We start from the raw sequence: 26,042 nt of genomic DNA on the forward strand, positions 1-26,042 counted from the left end.
ACCCCTGACAAGCACGAGGTCTATCGTATTACCGTTGCGATGCATGGGTTCATTTATTATTTGTGTAAGACCACAGCTATCAATTATAGTCTGGAGCGCTACGCACGGTGGGTCCGATGGGGTATTCATATGTATATTAAAGTCCCCCATTATGATTATATTATCGGCGTGCGTCACTAGATCAGCAACAAACTCTATTATTGAATTATTGATATTGAATCGAATTATTGATATTGAATCAAATCGTGGGACACCCAAAGATTTGCAGCCCTAGTATTTTACCTTTAGGGGTTCCGGGGACCATAAAGGGTCTCAGTTATCAAAATGTTAAAAATAAATCTAATTTGTATTATTTTTTATTCAACGCCTACAGTAAATCTCTATATCAACTTAAAAAAAAAAGGTTTTATTGCTTTTCTGTCAAAAACATCTTTGTTTTTTTAATAGTAAAACTGAAATATGCAGTATTTAGTAATTAGAGCCCTAAAAGAACAATAATGCAGGACACCATTGATTTTAATTCTTTATTATTTTTGAGTAATCACAGTGAAAAGATAAATAAAATACCACTAAATATATTTGGGATCCAAAAGATGCCCCACTCAGAAAGTGATACATTTTTATTACTTTTTTTTTTTTACTTTCAACATTTAAGTTACGAGATCAACTTCAGATATATCTCTCGATTTTACGTTTTAACTATTATTGTTTGTTTTATGCTCTTTTGTCAAAGAAAACATTGTTTTAATATGGAAACTGCACAATATATGCAATATTTACCACATAAAACATTTTAAAAGGGAAATTTTTAAACTAATTGGAGCTTTGAAAATAATTCATTATAAAATTGATTTTTACCTGTCAACGGTCAGTTTAGCATCTTTGTTTTGTACCTGTCAACCGTCAGTTTAGCATCTTTATTTTCTACCTGTCAACTGTCAGTTTAGAATCTTTGTTTTCTACCTGTCAATTGTCAGTTTAGCATCTTTGTTTTCTTCATGTCAACTGTCAGTTTAGCATCTTTGTTTTCTACATGTCAACTGCCAGTTTAGCATCTTTGTTTTCTACCTGTCAACTGTCAGTTTAGCATCTTTGTTTTCTACCTGTCAATTGTCAGTTTAGCATCTTTGTTTTCTACCTGTCGACTGTCAGTTTAGCATCTTTGTTTTCTACCTGTCAACTGTCGGTTTAGCATTTTTGTTTTCTACCTGTCGACTGTCAGTTTAGCATCTTTGTTTTCTACCCGTCGACTGTCAGTTTAGCATCTTCGTTTTCTACCTGTCAATTGTCAGTTTAGCATCTTTGTTTTCTACCTGTCGACTGTCAGTTTAGCATCTTTGTTTTCTACCTGTCAACTGTCGGTTTAGCATTTTTGTTTTCTACCTGTCGACTGTCAGTTTAGCATCTTTGTTTTCTACCCGTCGACTGTCAGTTTAGCATCTTCGTTTTCTACCTGTCAACTGTCAGTTAAGCATCTTTGTTTCCTATCTGTCGACTGTCAGTTTAGCATCTTTGTTTTCTACCTGTCAACCGTCAATTTAGCATCTTTGTTTTCTACCTGTCAACCGTCAGTTTAGCATCTGTCTTGCGCTGGTATTTGGTGGCTTTTCCTGTTTTGTTGCCTGACCTGCTTTGAATTGGAAATCTAAACTATTTCATCTGTGCGGACGCTTTCCTTCTTTGTGGGGACATTGTTAATTGTTGTCATGTACGGACACACACTGTAAGTCTTTGCTGTCGTCCAGCATTCTGTTTTTGTTTACTTTGTAGCCAGTTCAATTTTATTTAGCCATCCCTATGCTTCAGTCCCTATTCCTAGCGGGATTTGCCTTGTTCATTTTTTTTAAAGACTTACATACTTTTTTAACTGCACAGTACCTTTCGCTGTGCTCTGCACATTGGGATCACGACAAACCATCCTCGACGCGTCCGACTTCTACAAAGCAATTAACTATCTGCTGCCACCTACTGGAGCAGGGGCGTCGCCAGACATATTTCAGTGGGGCACGTGCCCCACTGTTGATCTGCAGTGCCCCAGTAAAAATGTCACCAATAAAAAAAAAAAAACGCTTCAGAGTTTTAAGTCTACATAACATAGACAACAGCGCACATACTACTTAGTATGGTAATTGATTGCTACTGTATTCACTCCACTAACAATGAGCACATGGCTAATTAATATGGTAATTTATTCACGTGTGGATCGAGACTTCGGTTGAGAGAGAGAGAGAGAGAGAGAGAGGGGCTGCGAATCACTGCGTGAGGTAGGTAACGTTAGCCAACAACAATTTGTTAATTACATTATTTAGATTTAGATTTGACTCAAACTGTAACTCCTGGATGGATATCAGAAAGTTATTCGCCCGCAGCAATGAAGAAGAAGCAAGGAATGAGAGATGTAAGTGAAGTCCTAGGGGGGGGGGGGGGGGGGGGGTTGCCCAGATCTGAGGTCCTCTCCAAGGTTTCTCATAGTCAGCATTGTTACTGGCGTCCCACTGGATGTGAATTCTCCCTGCCCACTGGGTGTGAGTTTTCCTTGCTCTTTTGTGGGTTCTTCCGAGGATGTTGTAGTCGTAATGATTTGTGTAGTCCTTTGAGACATTTGTGATTTGGGGCTATATAAATAAACATTGATTGATTGAAGTTGATGCTAAGTTAGCTAACGTTATTCTTTGTATCAAGACAAACATATTAATTTGCTGTACGAGCTGTCGGGGGAATTTCCAATCAACATGAAACATAATGTTGGTTATTGTCTGCTGGTTCTGCATCAATGATGATTTGGAGTAAGCATGTGTGAGTTGAGTGCTTCTCAAATGGTTTATCTTCAGGAAGGAAAACATTTTTCCATATCATCAAGTCGTGAGCCAATTTTTAAATCATTCAAGTTTATTTCACAGAAAAATAGCACAGTAGACTTGTCTTGTTAATCGGTGCGACTTTGACTAAAATAATCTTGTTTTGTCACCAGAAAAATGGCTACAGCTAAAGCATCTGGTTTTGTTTCCAAAAAAAAAACAGTAACATTTTTGTATTTGTTTTCAGAAAGATGGCTAAAAATATCGGGTTTTGTTGCCCCATTTAGATTTTTTTAAAATATATTTACATGTCTGTCCAGAGTCCTTGTTAGTCGGTTTGCCTTTTGCTAAAATACTCACTAATAGTCACTAGAAAAAAGGCTAAAATAATCTGGTTTTGTTGCCACAATTTGTTTTTTTTTCCTCCCTAAACTTTTTTTTTTCATGCACACATCTAACTGAAAATGACAGACAATCCACTTTTATGTCACGACCCAGCAGTTGGGAACCACTGGTCAACTGTATAACAGTTACTGTAATATTTCCATGTCTGTCCAGAGTGATTGACCACTTTGCAAAAATGAAAAGGGGACGTTCCAGTTTACTTCTCAGAAAATGATTCCTTGAACAGACACACAACAGTTGTTCATTTATTCTACTACTGTGGCTTTATTGTTTTGTGTATATTTTATAGTTTTGTGTATCTGAAATAGGATTAGCCACATTGCCATAAATGGAAATTAAATAATATAAAAGAGCCCAGAGATGTAGGGGTGCTTTATTTTTTGTTTTACTTTTGTAGATGTTAAATTTGCAGATGATTACTGCAATATATATTTCAAAAAGAATGATTGTTCTTCCTTTTTGCTTTTACCAGTAGCAGTTTAGAAGTCTGGAGTAAAAAAGTGCACAAGTAGGTCAAATACATTAGTTAATTTCAGGTGGTTAATCAAAGATCCATACAACATAATCTGATATGATTTCATAGTTTAAAGCACTATTTATGTATTTTTTATGATAAATAAGAGCTAAAAATGTTTTTGCTTGCGCGCTTTGCACGCTCACATTAATTATTTGTGCCCCAGGTGTGCCCCAGTACAGTATTAGGTCTAGTGACGCCCCTGTACTGGAGTACTATGTGGTTACCCTGCCAAGCTCTATACGACACAGAGACTCGACAAGGACACATTATTTGCAGATTATAATTATTGATTTGCAAAAAATATTTTTTTTGGACCAATTTGGTGAAGTTGCATAATTTCCCACGGCACACCAGACAATATTTCACAGTGTGCCGCGGCACAGTGGTTGAAAAACACTGCCATAGACGACTTCGGAAGCATAGACTTGTTGACTTGTCCAGGGTGTACCTGCCTTCTGCCCGAATGCAGCTGGGATAGGCTCCAGTGACTGGTTGCATCAGCTCTGCTCTTTTAATGTTCTTTGAAGTTTGATGTTTCCCTCTTACACACATGCTTATGTGTACTATGGCTATGAGTTTTATTCACCTTGGCCTCAGCCAGGACACCCTTTCCAGGGGCCCACGCAGGCTTAGACTGATTTTTCTTTTTATCCCCCTCCCAGTGTTTACCTGTTTCTCACCTTTTTTGTATGGGGCGTCGGAAGTTTGCAGACCCGTCAGCGATCCTGTTCTGTTTCCCCGTAATGTTTGATCCTGTCCTTGAATGGGATTGTGCTGAACATTTTAATTTCCCCTCGGGATTGTTAAAGTACTTCTGATTCTGTCTATCAGCCCCCTGTATTTACCCCTCATTATATTAAACACATTTTTACTTTTCTGCACTATTTTGCTGATGTGAGTTGACTAGTTAATATATTTATATAATCATATTCCCAAATATTTAAATTAAAAAAAAATATATGCAATGCTTTGGTTTCTACGTGTTCTGAGCGTAATCCTAAAAAATCTTCCACCCCTAAGTTAAGCGACGTTATATTTATATTTTGTGAGTATTGTATTGATAGCAATCTAACACTATTCCATTAGCCAACAAACGAGTAAAATCCAGGAATAACCTTTACAAATATATCTAATTACATTTTGGCAGGTGACGAAATTGTGTGTATCGCTTGATTAGAAGTTATTCAAACTATTGGTTTAATTAACAATAACTTAAAGATGTGTGTGACAAAGGCAGCGAAATAACTGTGACGTCATCAAAAAGACACTTCCTCCTCGCCATTGTAGCACCGCCCACTTACCCTACGTCACATATTTGACCGGGAGGGGAAAATGGCGGTGAGTGTTTTACGGCTCTCCCTGAGACATATCGCCCGGAATTATGGCTTACCGGGCCGTAACAGCGCTTCAAAAACGTCGTATCTAAACAGGACGACACCAAGTCGAAGTGCGGTTTCGACGTCGTCGGGTGCTATCCTGCCCAAACCGGATAAAGTAAGTGTTTTGTAGAGAACCTTGCCCAATGCAAACATGACTAAGAATGGGGGGCGGGACTTAGTTTTGCTTGACACCTTTTGTGACCAATCAGTGGAGTCCGCGCTGTAGAATGAGCCAATGAACGCGTGATTACCGATAAGAGCTGAGATGCGGAAGTAAATTTTCCTCTATACAAGAGTAGAATTTACAATCATTAATCACATTTTGGAGCATGATTAAGAGTACAAAAGCCCTTGAATTGACATCTTTGTTGAAAAACATTTACAGTTATTTAAATAAATGGGTTGTACTTGTATAGCGCTTTTCTACCTTCAAGGTACTCAAAGCGCTTTGACACTACTTCCACATTTACCCATTCACACACACATTCACACACTGATGGAGGGAGCTGCCATGCAAGGCGCTAACCAGCACCCATCAGGAGCAAGGGTGAAGTGTCTTGCTCAGGACACAACGGACGTGACGAGGTTGGTTCTAGGTGGGATTTGAACCAGTGACCCTCGGGTTGCGCACGGCCACTCACTCTCCCACTGCGCCACGCCGTCCCTTTAAGTAGTCCTTTTTGTCTTTTTTTCCTCATATCTATTATTACTTGTATTTATTAATGTTTAATACTTTATCTGTATCTGTATTTATGTTATTACATTTGAATAATGTTGTATATTATAATGTATTTATATTATTCACATGTGAATAATACCATATTATAGACTGTATTTATGTTATTCACATGTGAATAGTGCCGTATAATAGACTGTATTTATGTTATTCACATTTGAATAATGCTGTATAATAGACTGTATTTATATTATTCACATGTGAATAAACTGTATAAAAGACTGCATTTATATTATTCACGTGTAAATAATGCTGTGTAATACACTGTATTTATATTATTCACATGTGAATAATGCTGTATAATAGACTGTATTTGTATTATTTACATGTAGCACCCCTACTGTAGGATAGCAGGTTAGTACAACAATTAAGATTACTAGGTTCTTGGCCATATAATTGAGAGACTCGAAATGAGACGTTACGTACTTAGTGGACCACAGAACAGCTGCTGGCAAATTTATTGCACAATAATAAACAACAACACATGAACAGTGTGCTTTTTGAATTGAAAATACCCCAAAAATAAAATAAAATAGAGCTCTGTTACAAAAATCAAAACAGAAATCAAAACAGAAAAAATAGAAGAAATGTCCCTTTTTAAATTTGAATTCTACCCGGGTAGTACTGAATTGAACACTCTTTATATTCCTTTGTTGGGAATCCTTAGTTCTTTTGTAATCCGTTATTCCATATTGATTCGGTTCGATACTTGCGACTCTGACGGTGGATCAGTTCAGCTATAGATCACTGCAGAGTGTGGAGACCGATGTAGCTGGCCACACCACATCCAAACGCTCCCGCTCCGCAGACTCTCACTCACTGGGACTGGCTCGCCATTAAACTCAAGTCCAGCTTGGAACCAGACTTCAGGATCACACAAAAAACCAATCTGCACATAGCAGTACAGAATGTAATCAATTAGAATACTCTTTTTACTCTTAGTTCTCTTCCATATGGTACCATATTAACTTCAATTTTAAATCAATAAACACAGTTACTCATACATATGAATACTGGCCGGTTCACACTGTACTCCATATAAGTCTGTAAGACTTTAACAGCAGCATCAAATCATGAAAACTATAGTAGCTTCACTTCTTACTTAAGAATTCAATGAACGAAATGAGGTACATCCATTTAAGGATTTTTACCTTTATATCTTTAAATTATGAACCGTGAAATATAACATTTTAAACCATCACATGATAAAATAAATGATTATTTAACTGAAATCATATTTTGGTCACCATGTATTATAATGAGTATCATTTTAACTGCATCAATTGAATAAATGAAATGTGTCAACAGTTCCCCTTTAAGCAGCATGACAAGGCTGTTTTAGCAGCATTGGAATGAATGCAGCTCCTCTGCTCACTGCATGAGGCTGAACACAGTTACATTAAATAAACCTCTCTTTTACACAAAACAAAAATACAATAGTTATTCAACTGCAACATACTAACATGTCACAAGGCATTATCTCAAGACATCATATTACTCCAATTGGTTTTGTACATCTTAATTGTGTGTCTTATCAGATCCCTCTCTTTACCATTACCAGTGTGGCTAGGCTAACAGGTTTGCTAACAGCAATGTACTGTAGGCCTCACTCACAAATTAACACTTACTGGAGTTCTCAGCAGCAAAAAGCACAGCAATCCAACTCCCACTGGAACCCGGCTATCTTATGCTGCTTTTCCAACACTCGGTCACAGAAGTAACAAGTATTTTTAACTTTTAAACTTTGTCTTTGAAATACAATAATGACTCGTGTCTTCACTCGGTGACGTTCAGTGAAGAAGTGACTGGAATAACAAATCAATCAATGTTTACTTATATAGCCCTAAATCACTAGTGTCTCAAAAGGCTGCACAAACCACTCCGACATCCTCGGTAGGCCCACATAAGGGCAAGGAAAACTCACACCCAGTGGGACGTCGGTGACAATGATGACTATGAGAACCTTGGAGAGGAGGAAAGCAATGGATGTCGAGCGGGTCTAACATGATACTGTGAAAGTTCAATCCATAATGGATCCAACACAGTCGCAAGAGTCCAGTCCAAAGCGGATCCAACACAGCAGCGAGAGTCCCGTTCACAGCGGAGCCAGCAGGAAAACATCCCAAGCGGAGGCGGATCAGCAGCGCAGAGATGTCCGCAGCCGATACACAGGCAAGCAGTACATGGCCATCGGATCGGACCCCCTCCACAAGGGAGAGTGCGACATAGGAGAAAAAGAAAAGAAACGGCAGATCAACTGGTCTAAAAAGGGAGTTTATTTAAAGGCTAGAGTAAACAAATGAGTTTTAAGGTGAGACTTAAATGCTTCTACTGAGGTGGCATCTCAAACTTTTACCGGGAGGGCATTCCAGAGTACTGGAGCCTGAAATGAAAACGCTCTATAGCCCACAGACTTTTTTTGGGCTTTGGGAATCACTAATAAGCCGGAGTCCTTTGAACGCAGATTTCTTGCCGGGACATATGGTACAATACAATCGGCAAGATAGGATGGAGCTAGACCGTGTAGTATTTTATACGTAAGTAGTAAAACCTTAAAGTCACATCTTAAGTGCACAGGAGGCCAGTGCAGATGAGCCAGTACAGGCGTAATGTGATCAAACTTTCTTGTTCTTGTCAAAAGTCTAGCAGCCGCATTTTGTACCAACTGTAATCTTTTAATGCTAGACATGGGGAGACCCGAAAATAGTACGTTACAGTAATCGAGACGAGACGTAACAAACGCATGGATAATGATCTCAGCGTCTTTAGTGGACAGAATGGAGCGAATTTTAGCGATATTACGGGGATGAAAGAAGGCCGTTTTAGTAACGCTTTTAATGTGTGACTCAAAGGAGAGAGTTGGGTCAAAGATAACACCCAGATTCTTTACCGTGTCGCCTTGTTTAATTGTTTGGTTGTCAAATGTTAGAGTTGTATCATTAAATAGAGGTCGGTGTCTAGCAGGACCGATAATCAGCATTTCCGTTTTTTTGGCGTTGAGTTGCAAAAAGTTAGCGGACATCCATTGTTTAATTTCATTAAGACACGCCTCCAGCTGACTACAATCCGGTGTGTTGGTCAGCTTTAGGGGCATGTAGAGTTGGGTGTCATCAGCATAACAGTGAAAGCTAATACCGTATTTGCGTATGATGTCACCTAGCGGCAGCATGTAGATGCTGAAGAGTGCAGGGCCAAGGACCGAACCCTGGGGAACTCCACACGTTACCTTAACGTAGTCCGAGGTCACATTGTTATAGGAGACGCACTGCATCCTATCAGTAAGATAAGAGTTAAACCAAGACAGGGCTAAGTCTGACATACCAATTCGTGTTTTGATACGTTCTAATAAAATATTATGATCGACGGTATCGAAAGCAGCGCTAAGATCGAGGAGCAGCAACATAGATGACGCATCAGAATCCATCGTTAGCAATAGATCATTAGTCATTTTTGCGAGGGCTGTCTCCGTGTAGTGATTTGCCCTGAAACCGGATTGAAAGGTTTCACATAGATTAGATTAGATTAGATTAGATAGTACTTTATTTATTCTGTCAGGAGAGTTCCTTCAGGAAAATTACAATTTTCAGCACAATCCCATTCAAGATCAGACAAACATTACAGGGAGACAGAACAGGATCGCTGATGGGTCTGCCGGCTTCCAGCGCCCCTTACAAAAAAAGATGAGATACAGGTAAACAAGGGGGGGTGGAGAAAAAAATAGAAGATTAAAATAAAATAAAAAAATCGGTCTTAGCCTGGGCCCTGGAGAGGGGGTGCAGACTGAGGCCAAGGGAAAAAAAAAACAAAACAACAACTCATAGCCATAGTACACATTCCTCTTACATGTGTGTAAGAGGGAAACATCAAACATCAAAGAATACATAGGACATTAAAGACATTAAAGCAGCAGATACAACCAGACACTTCTACATACAGCTATGAATAAAAAGTAAAAGAAACATATCCACTGTGGTGGCCTCTGCGGTGTTCCACACCATCGTCCGCTGGGGTGGAGGGAGGATGGCCAGAGACAGGAGCAGACCCAACAAAGCAACCAAGACAGCCGACTCCACTCTCGGCCAGTGTCCAGTCCGCATGGATGAGCGATGATACGTCCAAGGAGACTGAGGTGTCCGACACCTGCTCACCCAGCCAAGACACCGCGAAGCCTCTCCGTCCCAGCGCTCAGTACCAGCTCCGCAGCCCTGTCCCTTCATCCGCATCTCCTCCAGTCCCTCCAAAGCGACTCCGGTGTGGCAGAGACCCAGCTGCTGGTCTCCATGGCCAAAAGGCTCCCGGGAGGCAGATCCAGAAGTCCACAAAAAAAGCACCACAGAGGTCACGAAAGTGACACCCCTTGTCACACAGTCCCAAAGGGTCCCGGACCAAAAGGCAAAAAAATATAATAACACATGAAAACAAGAGGGAAACACAAAATGATGATACAAGAGCACAGAGCTCCTGGCTACAGCAGCCACTACAGCAGCGCCATCTTGGAGAAAAAAAAAATAAAATAAAAAAATAAAAAAATTTGTTAAAAGATTGTTAGACGCTAAGTGTTCATTTAACTGCTCCGCAACAATTTTTTCGAGGATTTTTGAAATAAAGGGAAGGTGAGACACCGGTCGGTAGTTTACCCTGAGGTTAGGTCTTTTAAGAAGAGGATGAATAACCGCTTTTTTGAATGCTAGGGGAACAGTGCCCGAGGAAAGTGATAAGTTTATAATATTTAGCACTAATGGACCTAATAATACAAAGAGCTCCTTGATCAGTTTCCCAGGAAGTGGGTCAAGTAAACATGTTGTTTGTTTTATTCCATTTACACGTTGTAACAATTCCTCTAATGTTATTTCCTCAAAACAAGAGAAACTATTTTGGAGGGCCATATCCGCCGTATACACAATCGTGTCAGTGTTAATAGAACACAGTTGTAGCTGGGACGCATTGTCTTTAATCTCCTTTCTAATGACTTCAATTTTCTTACTAGAGAATTGCATAAAGTCATCAGCTGAGTGGGTGGAGCTACTGGAAGCAGTCCCTTGTTGGGTTAGCGATGCTACCGTACTAAACAAAAATTTAGGATCGTTTTTATTACGGTGGATGAGATTTGAGTAATATTTAGCTTTAGCTAAGGTAAGCATGTGTTTATAAGTTATTAAACCATCAGTCCATGCTTGATGGTGCACCTCAAGTTTAGTCGTGCGCCATTTGCGTTCCAGCTTTCTACATAATAATTTCTGAGCTCTAGTTTCTTCTGTAAACCACGGGATACGCTTTTTTGGAGCCTTTGTTAACTTTAGCAGTGCTATGTTATCAATGGTTTCGCGCAGGGTGTGGTTAAAGTTCTTAGTGAGGTTATCAATAGAGCCCACATACTTTGGGAATGGTGCCATTACCGAGGGAAGTAGGTCAGCAAGAGTTGTCGTTGTGGCCGTATTAATGTTGCGGCTGCTATAGCAGTTATTATTAGTTTGCCGAACATGCGTCTGAACCTCGAATTTTATAAGGTAATGATCGGACAATACTTTAGTATACGGGAGTATCGTAACTTTGGAAACGGTGATACCCCTGACAAGCACTAGGTCTATCGTATTACCGTTGCGATGCGTGGGTTTATTTATTATTTGTGTGAGACCACAGCTATCAATTATAGTCTGGAGCGCTACGCACGGTGGGTCCGATGGGGTATTCATATGGATATTAAAGTCCCCCATTATGATTATATTATCGGCGTGTGTCACTAGATCAGCAACGAACTCTGAGAATTCATTGATAAAGTCCGGATAGGGCCCTGGGGGGCGGTAGATAACAGCCAGGTGTAGAGGCAGCGGTGTGGCAGACCTCATAGTAAGCACCTCAAACGATTTATATTTATTATTTATGTTAGGACCAAGGTTAAAGTTTTCGTTGTATATTAGTGCGACCCCCCCCACCCCTTTTAAGGGGACGGGCAATATGCGCATGTGGAAAGTTAGGAGGACATGCCTCGTTTAGCGCAAAAAAGTCGTTTGGTTTAAGCCAGGTTTCGCTGAGACCGATGACGTTAAGATTGTTGTCTCTGATGATATCATTAACTAACAACGTTTTGGGAGACAATGATCTTATGTTTAAAAAACTTATATTATAGGTAGTGGGCTGTTTTAGGGAATTTTTGATCAAATTATCCATAGTAGCAATATTAATAATGTTGTGTTTATTATGCCCAGTGTATTTAGTATAATTACGACCATATCTAGGAATTGATACGACGTGAATTTTCCGATTGTTTGTTTGTTGCTTTGATAAACTGCACGCATCACAGTTAGCCACCTCAGTAAAACCCATGTCCAACTCTGAAACACTCAAAGCATAAAAATCTTGTTCTAATTTAACTGACTCCTTACCCAGACCAGTAGTCTCGCATCTTCCATTTAAATCCGGCTTCAGGATGGAGGGAAGTGGTGTTCTGTGGTGATTAGCCTTCTGCTTTGTTTTTAGCCCCGCTCGGCATCCGCGTTTCCGATCACACCGCTGGCGTCTGCTCCGTAGACGGCCCCCGCTGCTACTATACTCCCCTGCTTCACAGGCCGCTGGATGTAGCCGTCGACGTATTCCCGTGCTAGTTAGCAGGTCTAGCACGCACGCGTCTATCAGTCCAAAACGGCCCGATATGTCCACATCCAGAAGTGTCTGGCGGTCGTACGTGATCACGGAGTGACCACGATGTGAGTCAGCCATAAAGTTTGTAGAATTGTCCGGTATTTCTTCCAAATGTTCCATCTTTAGCAGGAGCTCCTCAATGTCCCAGCCCTTCCGGGCGCCGCCATCTTGGATTTTCCTGCTCTCTCTACTGGCCAACATGTGAATAACGTGCTGTGTGCATGTATCATTAGTTTAACCCGGTAGTGAACACATGACTTTGACACATCATAAATTAACATTTTAAGTGACCAAAGTGACTTTTGGCACACCATAAATTAGAAATAAATTATAGGAGAATATATTAGTGACATTATATTTCCATATGGGTTACATACATGTGAATAATTTTGTATAAAGACTGTATTTATGTTATTCACATGTGAATACTGCCGTATAATAGACTGTATTTATATTATTCACATGTGAATAATGCTGTTTAACGGACTGCATTTATGTTATTCACATGTTAATAAGGCTGTATAATAGACTGCATTTATGTTATTCAAATTTGAATAATTCTGGATAATAGACTGTTATTCACATGTGAATAAGGCTGTATAATAGACTGCATTTATGTTATTCCCATTTGAATAATGCTGGATAATAGACTATGTTATTCACATGTGAATAATGCTGTATAGTAGACTGTATTTATATTATTCACATGTAAATACCTACATGTTTATTGTCTATTGTGAACAAGCTGTGGTGCTGAATTTCCCCCAGGGATCAAAAAAGTATTTTATATTCTATTCTATAATAAATATTATGTTTTTTGTACAATAAAAAAAATAGATAAAAAATAAACCGTACGATTTACAATTAGTAATAATCGGTAGACTGGCATCTGAATTATTGTTCAGTGAAGCTTGGTTATAAGTTGTTAGGCCGTATTATTTACTTTAACTTTGTACTGTGATTTGTCTGCTAGACAACTATCGTATACAAGCTGTGCTTTGGGTAATCCGATTAGAGGTCAGTAGTTTAATACGCGCAGATGTGGAGTATTTATAGGCAATGGTGAAAATGCAGTAAATAACCTTTATATCCATATGAAGCGATTCCTGAAGGAATTGCGTGTGAACGCTCCAATGCTGAAGTTAAACTGAAATGCTGACAGAATGCAGTTTGTATAATGCAATTGTTAACATTTACAGGAAAATCCGGAATTTGGTTTGGAACTTGGGAAAGTGTTAATTAAAATGTCCAGTGTGAGTGGAATGTGTTAATGTTGGAATGGTTTGAATAAGTTGAAAAATGTGGGAACTGTGCAACTCGGAAAAATGTCCCATTCATTTCAATGAGAACTTCCTGGAAATTTGGGGAAAAGAGGATTTTTAGAAAATGATTAGGAGCATGAATGTCCTGAATGGATGAATTGGTTTGTGTTGAAATTTTTTAAATCGATCAATAAATGTTGAAGTAGTAACAGTTTTTAATTAAGAAATAGTATTATGGAATTCCTGGAATTTCGGGAAAACAGGGAAGGTTTCCAGTTCCTAAACCACTTTGGTTTTTTGTCCTGATTAAGAAGTTTTGACAGTGAAACAGTTGAAATGTGATAAATAATGTAAAAGGTTGGACATAGGGTTAGAAAAAATTAGAAATTCCTGGAAATGTGTTGAACGTGGAAAAATTGTAGTTTGAATGTCTAAGAATTGAATGTGATGAAACGTGAGAATTGTGGAACATGTCCCTGAAAACTGGGAATTCTTGGAAATCCGTGAATTGTTTTTTTAATTGTTGGAGAGCACACCATTTTGAACAGGCTGACTATTTTGGAGTTGGAATGGTTTAAATCGGATGAAAAGTGTGGGAATTGTGGAACTTTGAAAAATGTCCCATTTATTTCAATGGGAATTTCATGGAAATTTGGGAATTTTGGGAAAAGCAGGATTTTTTGGGGGGAAAATGTTAAAAGACTTGAATGTTCTGAATTAGTTGAAATGGTTGGTGTTGGAATATTTTAAAATCAGTCCAGAAATGTTGAAGTAGTAACAGTTTTTATAATTGAGAAATGTTATTATGGAAATCCAGGAATTTCGGGAAAACAGGAAATGTTTCTAGTTCTTAAACCAACTTGTTTTTGTGTCCTTAGTCAGAATTTTTTTTAGACTGTGAAACAGTTGAAATGGCTATGAAAAATGTACAAGGAGTTGTGAAACGAAAAGGGGTGGACACAGGATAAAAAAATGGATAAAAAATGGTAGTTTGAATGTCTGGGGCGAGTTGAATCTGTTGAAAAATGTGGGGATTGTGGAAGTTTGAAAAAATGTCCCATTTATTTAAATGGGAATTTCATGGAGGTTTGGAAATTTTGAGAGAAGCAGGATTTTTGGGGGGACAATGTTGAAAGACTGGAATGTTCTGAATGAGTTGAAATGGTTGGTGTTGGAATTTTTCAAATCGGTCGAGAAATGGTATTAAGGAATTCCTGGAATTTCGGGAAAACCGGGAATTTTTTCAGTTTGAAAAACAACTCAATTTTTTGTCCTGACGGTTGAAGTGGGTTGAAAAATGGGTAAGGGTTTAAAAAAAACGGTAATTCCGGGAATTCCTGGAACTTTTTGGAACTTGGAAAAATGATAGTTTGAATCTCCAGGATGAGTGGATGGAATGTGTTGAAGGTGGAAAGGTTTGAATCGGTTGAAAAATGTGAAAATGGAGAACGTTTCAAAAATGGCCAACTCATTTTGAATGGGAAAAATGTCCCGAAAAACCGGGTATTCTGGGAATATTTGGAATTTGTCAAGGGAAAGCCCGCGATTCCCAAATAGGCTGAACAGTTTGAAGTTGGTACGCTTTGAATTGGATAAAAAATGTGTAAGGTAGAGGGCCAAAATCTGGAGAAGAAGTTGAATAAAAAATAGATATAATAATAGTGTGAATGTTTTGGATAATACTCATGTGCTCTATGTTGGGACCTCACCTTAGAATATAGAAAGAGGACGAGAATTGAAGATATAGCATTTATTCGATAAAAATAAGTACAAACAACAGCGGTCCCAGTGCTGGAGAGGAAACTGAGTTGTCTAAAGTCCGGAGCATTCTGTAAAATGGTTGCTCTCTTTATTTTTTTTCCATCCCGCTGCTGCATCTTGGTGGGGATCGAAACTGAAAGTTAACTTGGCAAATGTGTTGAGCACACACTTCTTGCCCACTCTCACACTCTTAATTAAACCTGCCACATCCAAACGTCAATAAAGCAAGAGGGAATAATAATAATAATAATAATAATGATGTGTGCTAGGTTGATTGGCAACACAAAAAATTGGCCCTAGTGTGTGAATGTAAGTGTTGGCCCTGCGATGAGGTGGCGGCTTGTCCAGGGAGTACGCCGCCTTCCGCCCGATTGTAGCTGAGTTAGGCGCCAGCGCCCCCCGCTACTCCAAAAGGGAATAAGCGGTAGAAAATTGATCGATGGATGATGTGTGCGTACAGAGAAGGAAGAGGTCGAGGTGGTTGTTTTTACCTTTTTCGAGCAAAACCAAGGCCAAAGCTTGTAATTCCGAAAGGGCCAACTGCGGCCTGCTCTCGTGTTCAGTTTGGCCCTCCAGACGTCACAGGTCAAATTAGAAATCTGGTGTCTCCAACTTCATTTGAAATATCCAACTGTGTAATTGCTACAAGTTTGCTGTCCTCTAGTGGACAGTGTCGGTAATTTAGTACAATGCCCACTATTTGCACATTGAAGTGTACATAGAACAGCATTTTAATATATGACCCAAACAACCTTTCCCACTTGCTGGCTTAAATAAAGTAACACAAAAAGTCAACACACATGGTCACACATAACACAACCTGCTCACTGGACTTTGTGGATAGTATAAAATAGCGCTGGGTGATATATCGATATATACGATATATCGCGGGTTTCTCTCTGTGCGATATAGAAAATGACTATATCGTAATATTCGAGTATACGTTTTCACTCAGGACTTTTAGCTGCGGGCATAACACTTCAGGCTCTCCTAGGCTCTCCTCGCTCTTTCCTATGTCTCCTTCTCACAGACAAGCAGGCCCACATTCTTTCAATCGTCACAAACTGTCACGTCATACGTCACATACACGCCCTCGCCCAGCATCGAGGTAGCGGCGAGGCTAACGTTAGCTGCTAATGTTTTTACTGGCTCTTATGCTGTCTGAACTCACTATATTCTATGCTGGCTGTACATATCCTACTGTAAGACCTACACTGTTTCGATGTCCATTTCTCTGTTGATGCAATTGTTGATGACTGAAGTACTGATATCAACCAAAGCTCCTCATCCCACCCCCCCAGACTGTAAAAAATGTAAATAATTCAATGTATACACTATGATAATTAACCTGTGTGATGACTGTATTATGCTGATAGTATTTATTTGTACCATGAATTGATTAACATGGACCCTGACTTAAACAAGTTGAAAAACTTATTGCGGTGTTAGCATTCAGTGGTCAATTGTACCGAATATGTACTGAACTGTGCAATCTACTAATAAAAGTATCAATCAATCAATCAAAAATGAGAGAAAGAATGTGCGGATCTGGTAACAAATAAAGGAAGACTTAATTCCCAATAAAAACAGCAGGGTTTCCATCGTCTAGCGGTGGTTGGGCTTCAAGCTTTGTCGAACAGACAACCGTAATTTGTCAAGTGTGAGGGGAAAAAGCGTTGCTATAAAAAGTAGCATTACTGCTAATATGTAGCATAATTTGTAAAGTCACTCGCTAAAGAATGAAGAGAATTTCATAACCTTAGTAACATACCACATAGTGAAGGACGAATACTATTTGATTTCCTATTATGCAGCTCATTTTTATGTGACACTTAAAAGGTCTCTAAAAATCTTGCACTTTATGCTTTGGAAATGACTTGAATGTTTGTGCAATTGCTTAATAACTTTACTAAATACACTTTTGGTCAATTGACTTAGTTGTGATTTCCCTCTCTGCATGAAAGTTTAAAAATAGAATATATTAATGCAGTATGAAGAAGAAGGTTTTAATGTAGACGTATACAATCATCATACTGCTGTGATTATATGCATCAACTGTTCATTCAATGCAGAGGCAAAATATCGTAATATATATCGTATATCGCAGTATGGCCTAAAAATATCGCGATATTAAAAAAAGGCAATATCGCCCAGCCCTAGTATAAAACTTGTCCAAGCACAACACATCATTCAAAATGACAGCCATTTAAATACAATACAATGCATGATGGAGAAAATACAAAACACTGTCTCTAATCTTATCCATGTTTGGGGCATTTTAGCTGCTTGATATTTCTGATTGATTACACAACTCTAAGGAGGTCATCACTTAGACAAACTTTAATGACCCACAAGGGAAATTGTTCAAAAACAATATAGGAGTCAAACTTTATTATATATACATTATATTAACATATTTCTATAAATATGTACACACATTTGTATGGGCTAGCTATATACACACACACACACACACATATATATATATATATATATATATATATATATATATATATATATATATATATATATATATATATATATATATATATATATATATATATATATATATATAAACATATATACACATATATATACATTTATAGATATATATATATATACATACACACACATACAGTTATGTTCATAATAATAGCAGTGTGTTTAATAAGGTGAGTAAACCTCAAAATTGTTCAAATAAATTGTATTTTAATCAACAAAAATGCATTGGGAACACTGCACGTTCTATTTCAAAGCCATACAATTAGAAAAATTTAATTGAATTCGATAATATTTCACAGAAAGTCAATAAATATAAAACAAAAAAATAGCAGTGCTGACATATTTCTTTACAAAACTCAAATTTATTGTATAAACTAAGAAAGGCTTGCGTATTCAACTTTCTTGAGAATCATTAACTAATATTTAGTTGCATAACCATGGTTTCTGATAACTGCTTCACATCTGCGGCACATGGAGTCCACCAACTTCTGGCACCGGTCAATAGGTATTGCAACCCAGGAAAATTGTACTACGTTCCACAATTCCTCTGCATTTCTTGGCTTTGCCTCATGAACAGCATTTTTTATGTCAGCCCACAAGTTTTGAATGGGATTAAGGTCCGGGGATTGTGCTGGCCACTCCATTACTTGAATTCTGTTTGTCTGAAACCATGATTTTGCTGGCTTGCTGGTGTGTTTGGATTCATTGTCTTGTTGAAACACCCATTTCAAGGTCATTTCCTCTTCAGCATACGGCAACATGACTTCTTCCAGTATTCTGATGTAGTCAAACTGATCCATGATCCCTGGTATGTGATAAATAAGACCAACACCATAGTACGAGAGACATCCCCGTATCATGATGCTTGCACCATGCTTCACCGTCTTCACTATGTACTGGGGATTGAATTCATTGTTTGTAGGACGTCTGACAAACTGTCTGTGGCCCTTAGACCCAAAAAGAACAATTTTACTCATCAGTCCCAAAAATATTACGCCATTTCTTTTTAGACCGGTCAATGTGTTCTTTGGCAAATTGTAATCGCTTCAGCACATGTCTTTTTTTTAACAATGGGACTTTGCGGGGGCTTCTTGCTAGTAGCTTGGCTTCACGTAGACGCCGTCTGATTGTTACAGTACTCATAGGCAATCTTAGATCTTCTTTGATCCTCCTGGAGCTGATCATTGGCTGAGCCCTTGCTATTTTGGTTATTCTCCGATCCATTCGAATAGTCGTTTTTCTTTTTCTTCCTCGCCTTTCTGGTTTTGGCTGCCATTTAAAAGCGTTTGATATCATTTTAGCTGAACAGCCTATCATTTTCTGCACTTTATAGGTTTTCCCCTCTTTTATTAATTTCTTAATCAAATAACGCTCTTCTTCTGAAGAGTGTCTGGAACGACCCATTTTTCTCTGTTTTTTAAGGACAAATGCACAGCCAGCATATGCAGCGTCAGTTGCCTTGATCCTTAAATAAGGACCACCTGTTTAACACCTTTTTTTTCACATAATCAATGACCTCACTAATTGAACTCAGCACTGCTCTTTTTTTAACACACCTATTTCAGTAAATGATTCAGTTTCACAAAATCAGCAGCATGCATGTCATGCCTGTTGGGTCTGTTGGTTTTCTATACCTTTACTAAACCTTCTAGAAACCCACTTGTAGTGTATAAGTTGAAATTCTAACAAAAACAGTTTATATTGCTAGTGATGTGGGACTGCTATTATTTTGAACACAACTGTATATACATATATATATATATATATATATATATATATATATATATATATATATATATATATATATATATATATATATATATATATATATATATATATATATGTATATACACACACACACACATGTATACACATATATATATACATATGCAGTGGGGCAAAAAAGTATTTAGTCAGCCACCGATTGTGCAAGTTCTCCCACTTAAAATGATGACCGAGGTCTGTAATTTTCATCATAGGTACAAAACAAACTGTGAGAGACCGAATGTGAAAAAAAAAATCCAGGAATTCAAATTGTAGGAATTTTAAAGAAATTATTTATAATTATGGTGGAAAATAAATATTTCGTCAACCATTCAAAGCTCTCACTGATGGAAGGAGGTTTTGGCTCAAAATCTCAGGATACATGGCCCATTCATTATTTCCTTAACACGGATCAATCGTCCTGTCCCCTTAGCAGAAAAACAGCCCCAAAGCATGATGTTTCCACCCCCATGCTTCACACTAGTTATGGTGTTCTTGGGATGAAACTCGGTATTCTTCTTCCTCCAAACACGACGAGTTGAGTTTATACCAAAAAGTTATATTTTTGTTTCATCTAACCACATGACATTCTCGCATGTGCTCTCTGGCAAACTTCAGACGGGCCTGGACATGCACTGGCTTAAGCAGGGGGATATGTCTTGCACTGCAGGATTTGATTCCCTTTCGGCGTAGTGTGTTACAGATGGTAACCTTTGTTACTTTGGTCCCAGCTCTCTGCAGGTCAATCACCAGGTCCCCCCGTGTGGTGCTGGGATTTTTGCTCACCGTTCTCGTGATCATTTTGACCCCACGGGATGAGATCTTGCGTGGAGACCCAGATCTAGGGAGATTATCAGTGGTCTTGTATGTCTTCCCTTTTCTGATAATTGATACAGTTGATTTTTTTCACACCAAGATGCTTGCCTATTGTAGATTCACTCTTCTCAGTCTGGTGCAGGTCTACCATTATTTTCCTGGTGTCCTTCGACAGCTCTTGGGTCTTGGCCATAGTGGAGTTTGGAGTCTGACTGTTTGAGGCTGTGGACAGGTGTATTTTATACAGATAACGAGTTCAAACAAGTTCCATTAATACAGGTAACGGGGGGAGGACAGAAGAGCTTCTTAAAGAAGAAGTTACAGGTCTGTGAGAGCCAGAGATCTTCCTTGTTTGAAGTGACCAAATACTTATTTTCCACCATAATTTACAAATAAATTCTTAAAAATTCCTACAATGTGAATTCCTGGATTTTTTTTTCCACATTCTGTCTCTCACAGTTGAAGTGTACCTATGATGAAATTTACAGACCTCTGTCATCATTTTAAGTGGGAGAACTTGCACAATCGGTGGCTGACTAAATACTTTTTTGCCCAAATATATATATATATATATATATATACATACATACATACATACATACATACATACATACATACATACATACATACATACATACATGTATGTATGTATGTATGTATGTATGTATATATATATGTGTATATATATATATATATATATATATATATATATATATATATATATATATGACTGTCTCAGAAAATTTGAACATTGTGATAAAGTCCTTTATTTTCTGTAATGCAACTAAAAACATAAAAATGTCATACAATCTGGATTCATTACACAACTGAAATATTGCAAGCCTTTTATTATTTTAATATTGCTGATTACGGCATACAGGTTAAGAAAACTCAAAAATCCTGTCTCAAAAAATTAGAAGATTTCCTCAGACCAAGTAAAAAAAAAAGATTTATAACAGCAAAACAAAATCAAACATTTGAAAATGTCAATTAATGCACTCAGTACTTGGTTGGGAATCCTTTTGCACGGATTACTGCATCAATGCGGCGTGGCATTGAGGCAATCGGCCTGTGGCATTGCTGAGGTGTTATGGATGCCCAGGATGCTTCAATAGCTGCCTTTAGCTCATTTGCATTATTGGGCCTGGTGTCTTTCAGCTTTTTCTTCACAATAACCCCAAAATTCTCTATGGGGTTCAGGTAAGGAGAGTTGGAAGGCCAATGAAGGACAGTAATGCCATGGTCAGTACACCAGTTACTGGTGGTTTTGGCCCTGTGGACAGGTGCCAGATCATGCTGGAAAATTAAATCATCATCTCCATAGAGCTTTTCAACAGATACAGCTTCAATAGCCGTATTCCCATGGTCAAGCCACTCCTGAACTCTAGACAACGGAAGTTCCCTCAGTCAGCAATGGTTTGGGGAGCCATGTCAGCGGCTGGTTTTGGTCCACTGTGTTTCATCAAGTCCAGAGTCAATGCAGCTGTGTACATGCTTCCCATCTGTTGTAAAGCTCTATGGAGATGATGATTTAATTTTCCAGCATATCTGGCACCTGCTCACAGTGCCAAAACCAGCAGTAACTGGTGTACTGACCATGGCATTACTGTCCTCGATTGGCCTGCCAACTCTCCTGACCTAAACCCCATAGAGAATTTGTGGGGTATTGTGAAGAAGAAGCTGAAAGACACCAGACCCAATAATGCAAATGAGCTGAAGGCCGCTATTGAAGCATCCTGGGCATCCATAACACCTCAGCAGTGCCACAGGCCGATTGCCTCCACACCACACTGTATTGATGCAGTAATCCGTTTAAAAGGATTCCCAACCAAGTACTGAGTGCATTAATTGACATTTTTAAATGTTTGATTTTGTTTTGCTGTTATAAATCTTTTTTTTTACTTGGTCTGAGGAAATCTTCTAATTTTTTGATATAGGATTTTTGAGTTTTCTTAAGCTGTATGCCATAATCAGCAATATTGAAATAATAAAAGGTTTGCAATATTTCAGTTGATGTGTATTGAATCCAGAATGTATGACATTGTCATGTTTTTAGTTGCATTACAGAAAATAAAGAACTTTATCACAATATTCAAATTTTCTGAGACAGACCTGCATGCACACACAAATATATACATACATATATATATATATATATATATATATATACACACACACAGACATTTAAATACATATGCATGTATGTATATATATATATATATATATATATATACACATACATTTAAATACATATGTATGTATGTATGTATATTAGGGCTGGGCAACGATTAAAAATTTGAATCGAAGTTAATCGCACTATTTCTCCGATTAATCGCGATTAACGGCATTGTATACGCAAAGCCCAATAATGAATTCAAAAGTAGTGTGTAGTGCACCTTTATTGGAATATTCTCCCACATGAACAAAAGCGCCAAAACATTTGTTGTGCAAACACAATTTAAACCAGTCCTTGTTAAACAGTAGCAGTTAAATAGCATATTTTATGAAAATCAACTCAAAAAATGTAAATACAAACATTTAAGCTTATTGCCACTGCCAGGGTATTTAAGTTATCCTGTTTGTTATGGAAAATAAATATAATCTACATACAAATCTCTGAGCCACAATCATAACATCTGAACAGGCAATTTCTGAGGTAACAGCAGAAACATTTTTTTTTATCAGGGATCTTATGTTTAAAAAACCTATATTATAGGTAGTGGGCTGTTTTAGGGAATTTTTGATCAAATTATCCGTAGTAGCAATATTAATAATGTTGTGTTTATTCTGCGTAGTGCACTTAAAATAATTTTGACCATATCTAGGAATTGATATGATGGGAATTTTCCGATTGTTTGCTTGGTGCTTTGATAAACTGAACGCATATACATGGTTCTGTATTGTGACGTTATGAGCCAGGGAAAAAAAGAACTACACTACCCGGTATAGGTTGTGTCGCCATGACGGCATCTTGTATGTTGTGATATGCACGCTCTGAAAGCAAACGTTAAGAACTCAGCCAACACTCCTCATCTGCATTATTCATAAAAAGACAGACAACACATATACTCCGCTGCTTCACAGGCCGCTGGATGTAGCCGGCAAAGTATTCCCATGCTAGCTAGCCGGTCTAGCAAGCACGCGTCATTCAGTCCAAAACGGCCCGATCTATCCACATTCAGAATTGTCTGGCGGTCGTAAGTGATCCCGGAGTGACCACGCTGTAAGCCAGCCATGAAATTTGCAGAGTTGTCCGGTATTTTTGCCAAATGTTCCATCTTTACCAAGAGCCCCTCGACGCCGAAGTACATCCGGGAGATGCCATCTTGTTAAGAAAAGGCGTTAACAAAATAAAAGCATGTAAACAACATACGCAAATGTGCGATAAAATAATTGTCGGCGTTAATATATTGATGAGTTAACGCGTAATTAACGCATTAATTTGCCTACCCCTAATGTGTGTATATATATATATATATATATATATATATATATATATATATATATATTCCCTTTTTCTTTGAATTGCCCCTTACTGCCGGGTCAAACTCGCTTTGCAAAATAATTAGCGCATGCTTAGTATTACCGCCTGGTCTAACTCGTGATGTCACGAGTGACACTTCCCCTGTCATCATTTTCAAAATGGAGGAGGCTGATTTCAATACCAGTAATTTGAAATCGCATAAAGGGAAGAACATTAAGAGCTATTCATTAGGATTTAAGGTCCAAGCTATTGAATACCGGTATGCTAAAAAGAACAGTAAGCAGCTATGTTGAGATAGAGGGTGCTCTCTCCCTCGTCACGTGACAGGGAGAGAGCACTGAGTTCCCAAAGAGTAAATAGAGCAAGAGCATACCAGTCACTTCCTGCTACCGGCATACAACTACAGCTGATTTGACTTTGGCGGTCACGTGACAAAGAAGCGCGCAAAGAGTAAATAGAAAGGCAAGAGCCTCATAGTTTCCACAAATGTATGTATGTATTTGACACATGCGTTACATAAAAGGTAAGACCATAATAACGTTTTTTTTAATTAAATGTGCTTTTCATGATGGTATCCTTACATCACACTTACATTTTTACTGCATGCCTTTGGTAAGCGCAGGAGTCAGAAGAGGTTTTAAATTAATTAGCGCATGCTTACTTTTACCGCATGCCTCTGGTAAGCGCAGGGGTGAGAAGAGGTTTTAGATTAATTAGCGCCCCGGCGGCAATTCAAGGAAATACGGTGTATATATATATATATATATATATATATATATATATATATATATATATATATATATATATATATACACACACACACATTTGTATACATTTATAAATACACACACACATTTATATATATATACATATATTTTTTTTGTTTAATTTTTTTACTGTACATGTTTTGGCCACCGGCAAAATTTTCTTAAGCCAATTCCGGCCCCCCCAGGTCAAAAAGTGTGGACAGCCCTGTTCTAAAGCCCTCAATGTTGCTCAGAGGCGGGTCAACATTCCTCTTCCGTCCACCTGGTGAATCCATACGTCTGCTTTCTTCCCAGACACCATTCGGTCTGATCCGCATGACGGTGGTGGTGGTGCCTTTCCTCTACGTGGGAACTCTGATCAGCAAGAACTTTGCAGCCCTCCTGGAGGAGCACGACATCTTCGTCCCCGAAGACGACGACGACGACGACTGAAGCGAGTGCACGGTGCCACATGTTGCGTCCCCTCATGTCCGCCTGTCCTGTCCTGTCCTGACTGTGCTCTGTTCCCGGCTGCAGGCTCCAAGGCTGAGTCCAAGACCAGATGGTCCCAGGAGAACGAGGTGTCGGTGCTTCACTCTACATATCTCCTACCTCTCTCCGGTTTTATCTTTCAACAATACATATTTTCAAAGATCCCACATCATGTGAGGCTAGCAGAATGAAAAAGCCCTCACTCCTGTTCGCATGGTTTTAACTCAATAAAGTGAGTTCAAAAAGGATTTCTGTTATTTGTCCTACTTCCATCCTGGTTCCTGTGTTGGTCAGTCTTAGGAGCTCACGGAGAGAAACCCTCTCCAGCCTGCCTGGACATATTGGAAGCATCCTCCTCCTAAAACAGCATGTTGGAACAGAGAGTTATTTGCACTGACCCTTCAAAACATTAGGTACACCTGCACAATCGAATAATAATATATTTTTACATGTATTATGTCTTTTCATACACTGAATTTGAAAATGATGAATTACCTCAAAAAGCTCATACTTAATTGGTGGTGTGCTAACGTTAACATGCTCACTGTGAGCTTGTGTCACATACCAAGTTATATAACGCAAGAGTGTATGGCCGCGAAAATAAAGAAAATGTTTTTAAAATAGGATTAAAAAAAAAAACTTAACATGCTTAGGTTGGCTTGCAGGTGTATGGCTGGGGAATTCGAGACAAAAGTGTAAAAGTAGCTTAAAAAGCATACTTGCCAACCCTCCCGGATTTTC

The 26,042-nt window shown here is 38.4% G+C and overlaps 2 protein-coding genes across 5 annotated transcripts in view; one reads left to right on the forward strand and one right to left on the reverse strand.

The window, feature by feature from the left end:
• Positions 1-5,013: 5,013 nt before the first annotated feature.
• smdt1b (single-pass membrane protein with aspartate-rich tail 1b) lies at positions 5,014-25,549 on the forward strand. 4 transcript variants are annotated; one of them, XM_061906250.1, is made up of 3 exons: positions 5,014-5,214; positions 25,125-25,298; positions 25,347-25,549. In XM_061906250.1, exons 1-2 carry the CDS (start codon positions 5,053-5,055, stop codon positions 25,260-25,262), a joined length of 300 nt encoding a protein of 99 aa, XP_061762234.1. In that variant the 5' UTR covers positions 5,014-5,052; the 3' UTR covers positions 25,263-25,298; positions 25,347-25,549. The 4 variants fall into 4 exon arrangements, with proteins under 4 accessions (XP_061762234.1, XP_061762216.1, XP_061762206.1 ...); XM_061906232.1 differs by having other exon boundaries at positions 25,125-25,283; XM_061906222.1 differs by having other exon boundaries at positions 25,125-25,274.
• Positions 24,888-26,042, reverse strand: part of LOC133558991 (TRIO and F-actin-binding protein-like) — a 35,947-nt gene continuing 34,792 nt past the window's right edge. The window contains exon 12 of the mRNA XM_061910294.1: positions 24,888-25,659. Within this exon, the coding sequence (XP_061766278.1) occupies positions 25,606-25,659 (54 nt within the window). The 3' untranslated portion in view covers positions 24,888-25,605. The remainder of the gene's footprint in view (positions 25,660-26,042) is intronic.

The sequence above is a fragment of the Nerophis ophidion genome, linkage group LG01 (assembly GCF_033978795.1).
Source record: "Nerophis ophidion isolate RoL-2023_Sa linkage group LG01, RoL_Noph_v1.0, whole genome shotgun sequence".
Taxonomy (NCBI): domain Eukaryota; kingdom Metazoa; phylum Chordata; class Actinopteri; order Syngnathiformes; family Syngnathidae; genus Nerophis; species Nerophis ophidion.

Excerpts from the sequence above, each read along its gene's own strand:
- smdt1b (XM_061906250.1), top strand. The coding sequence starts at position 5,053 with ATGGCGGTGAGTGTTTTACGGCTCTCCCTGAGACATATCGCCCGGAAT. Across the intron at positions 5,215-25,124 it reads TCCTGCCCAAACCGGATAAA|ACACCATTCGGTCTGATCCG; the intron begins GTAAGTGTTTTG and ends CTTTCTTCCCAG.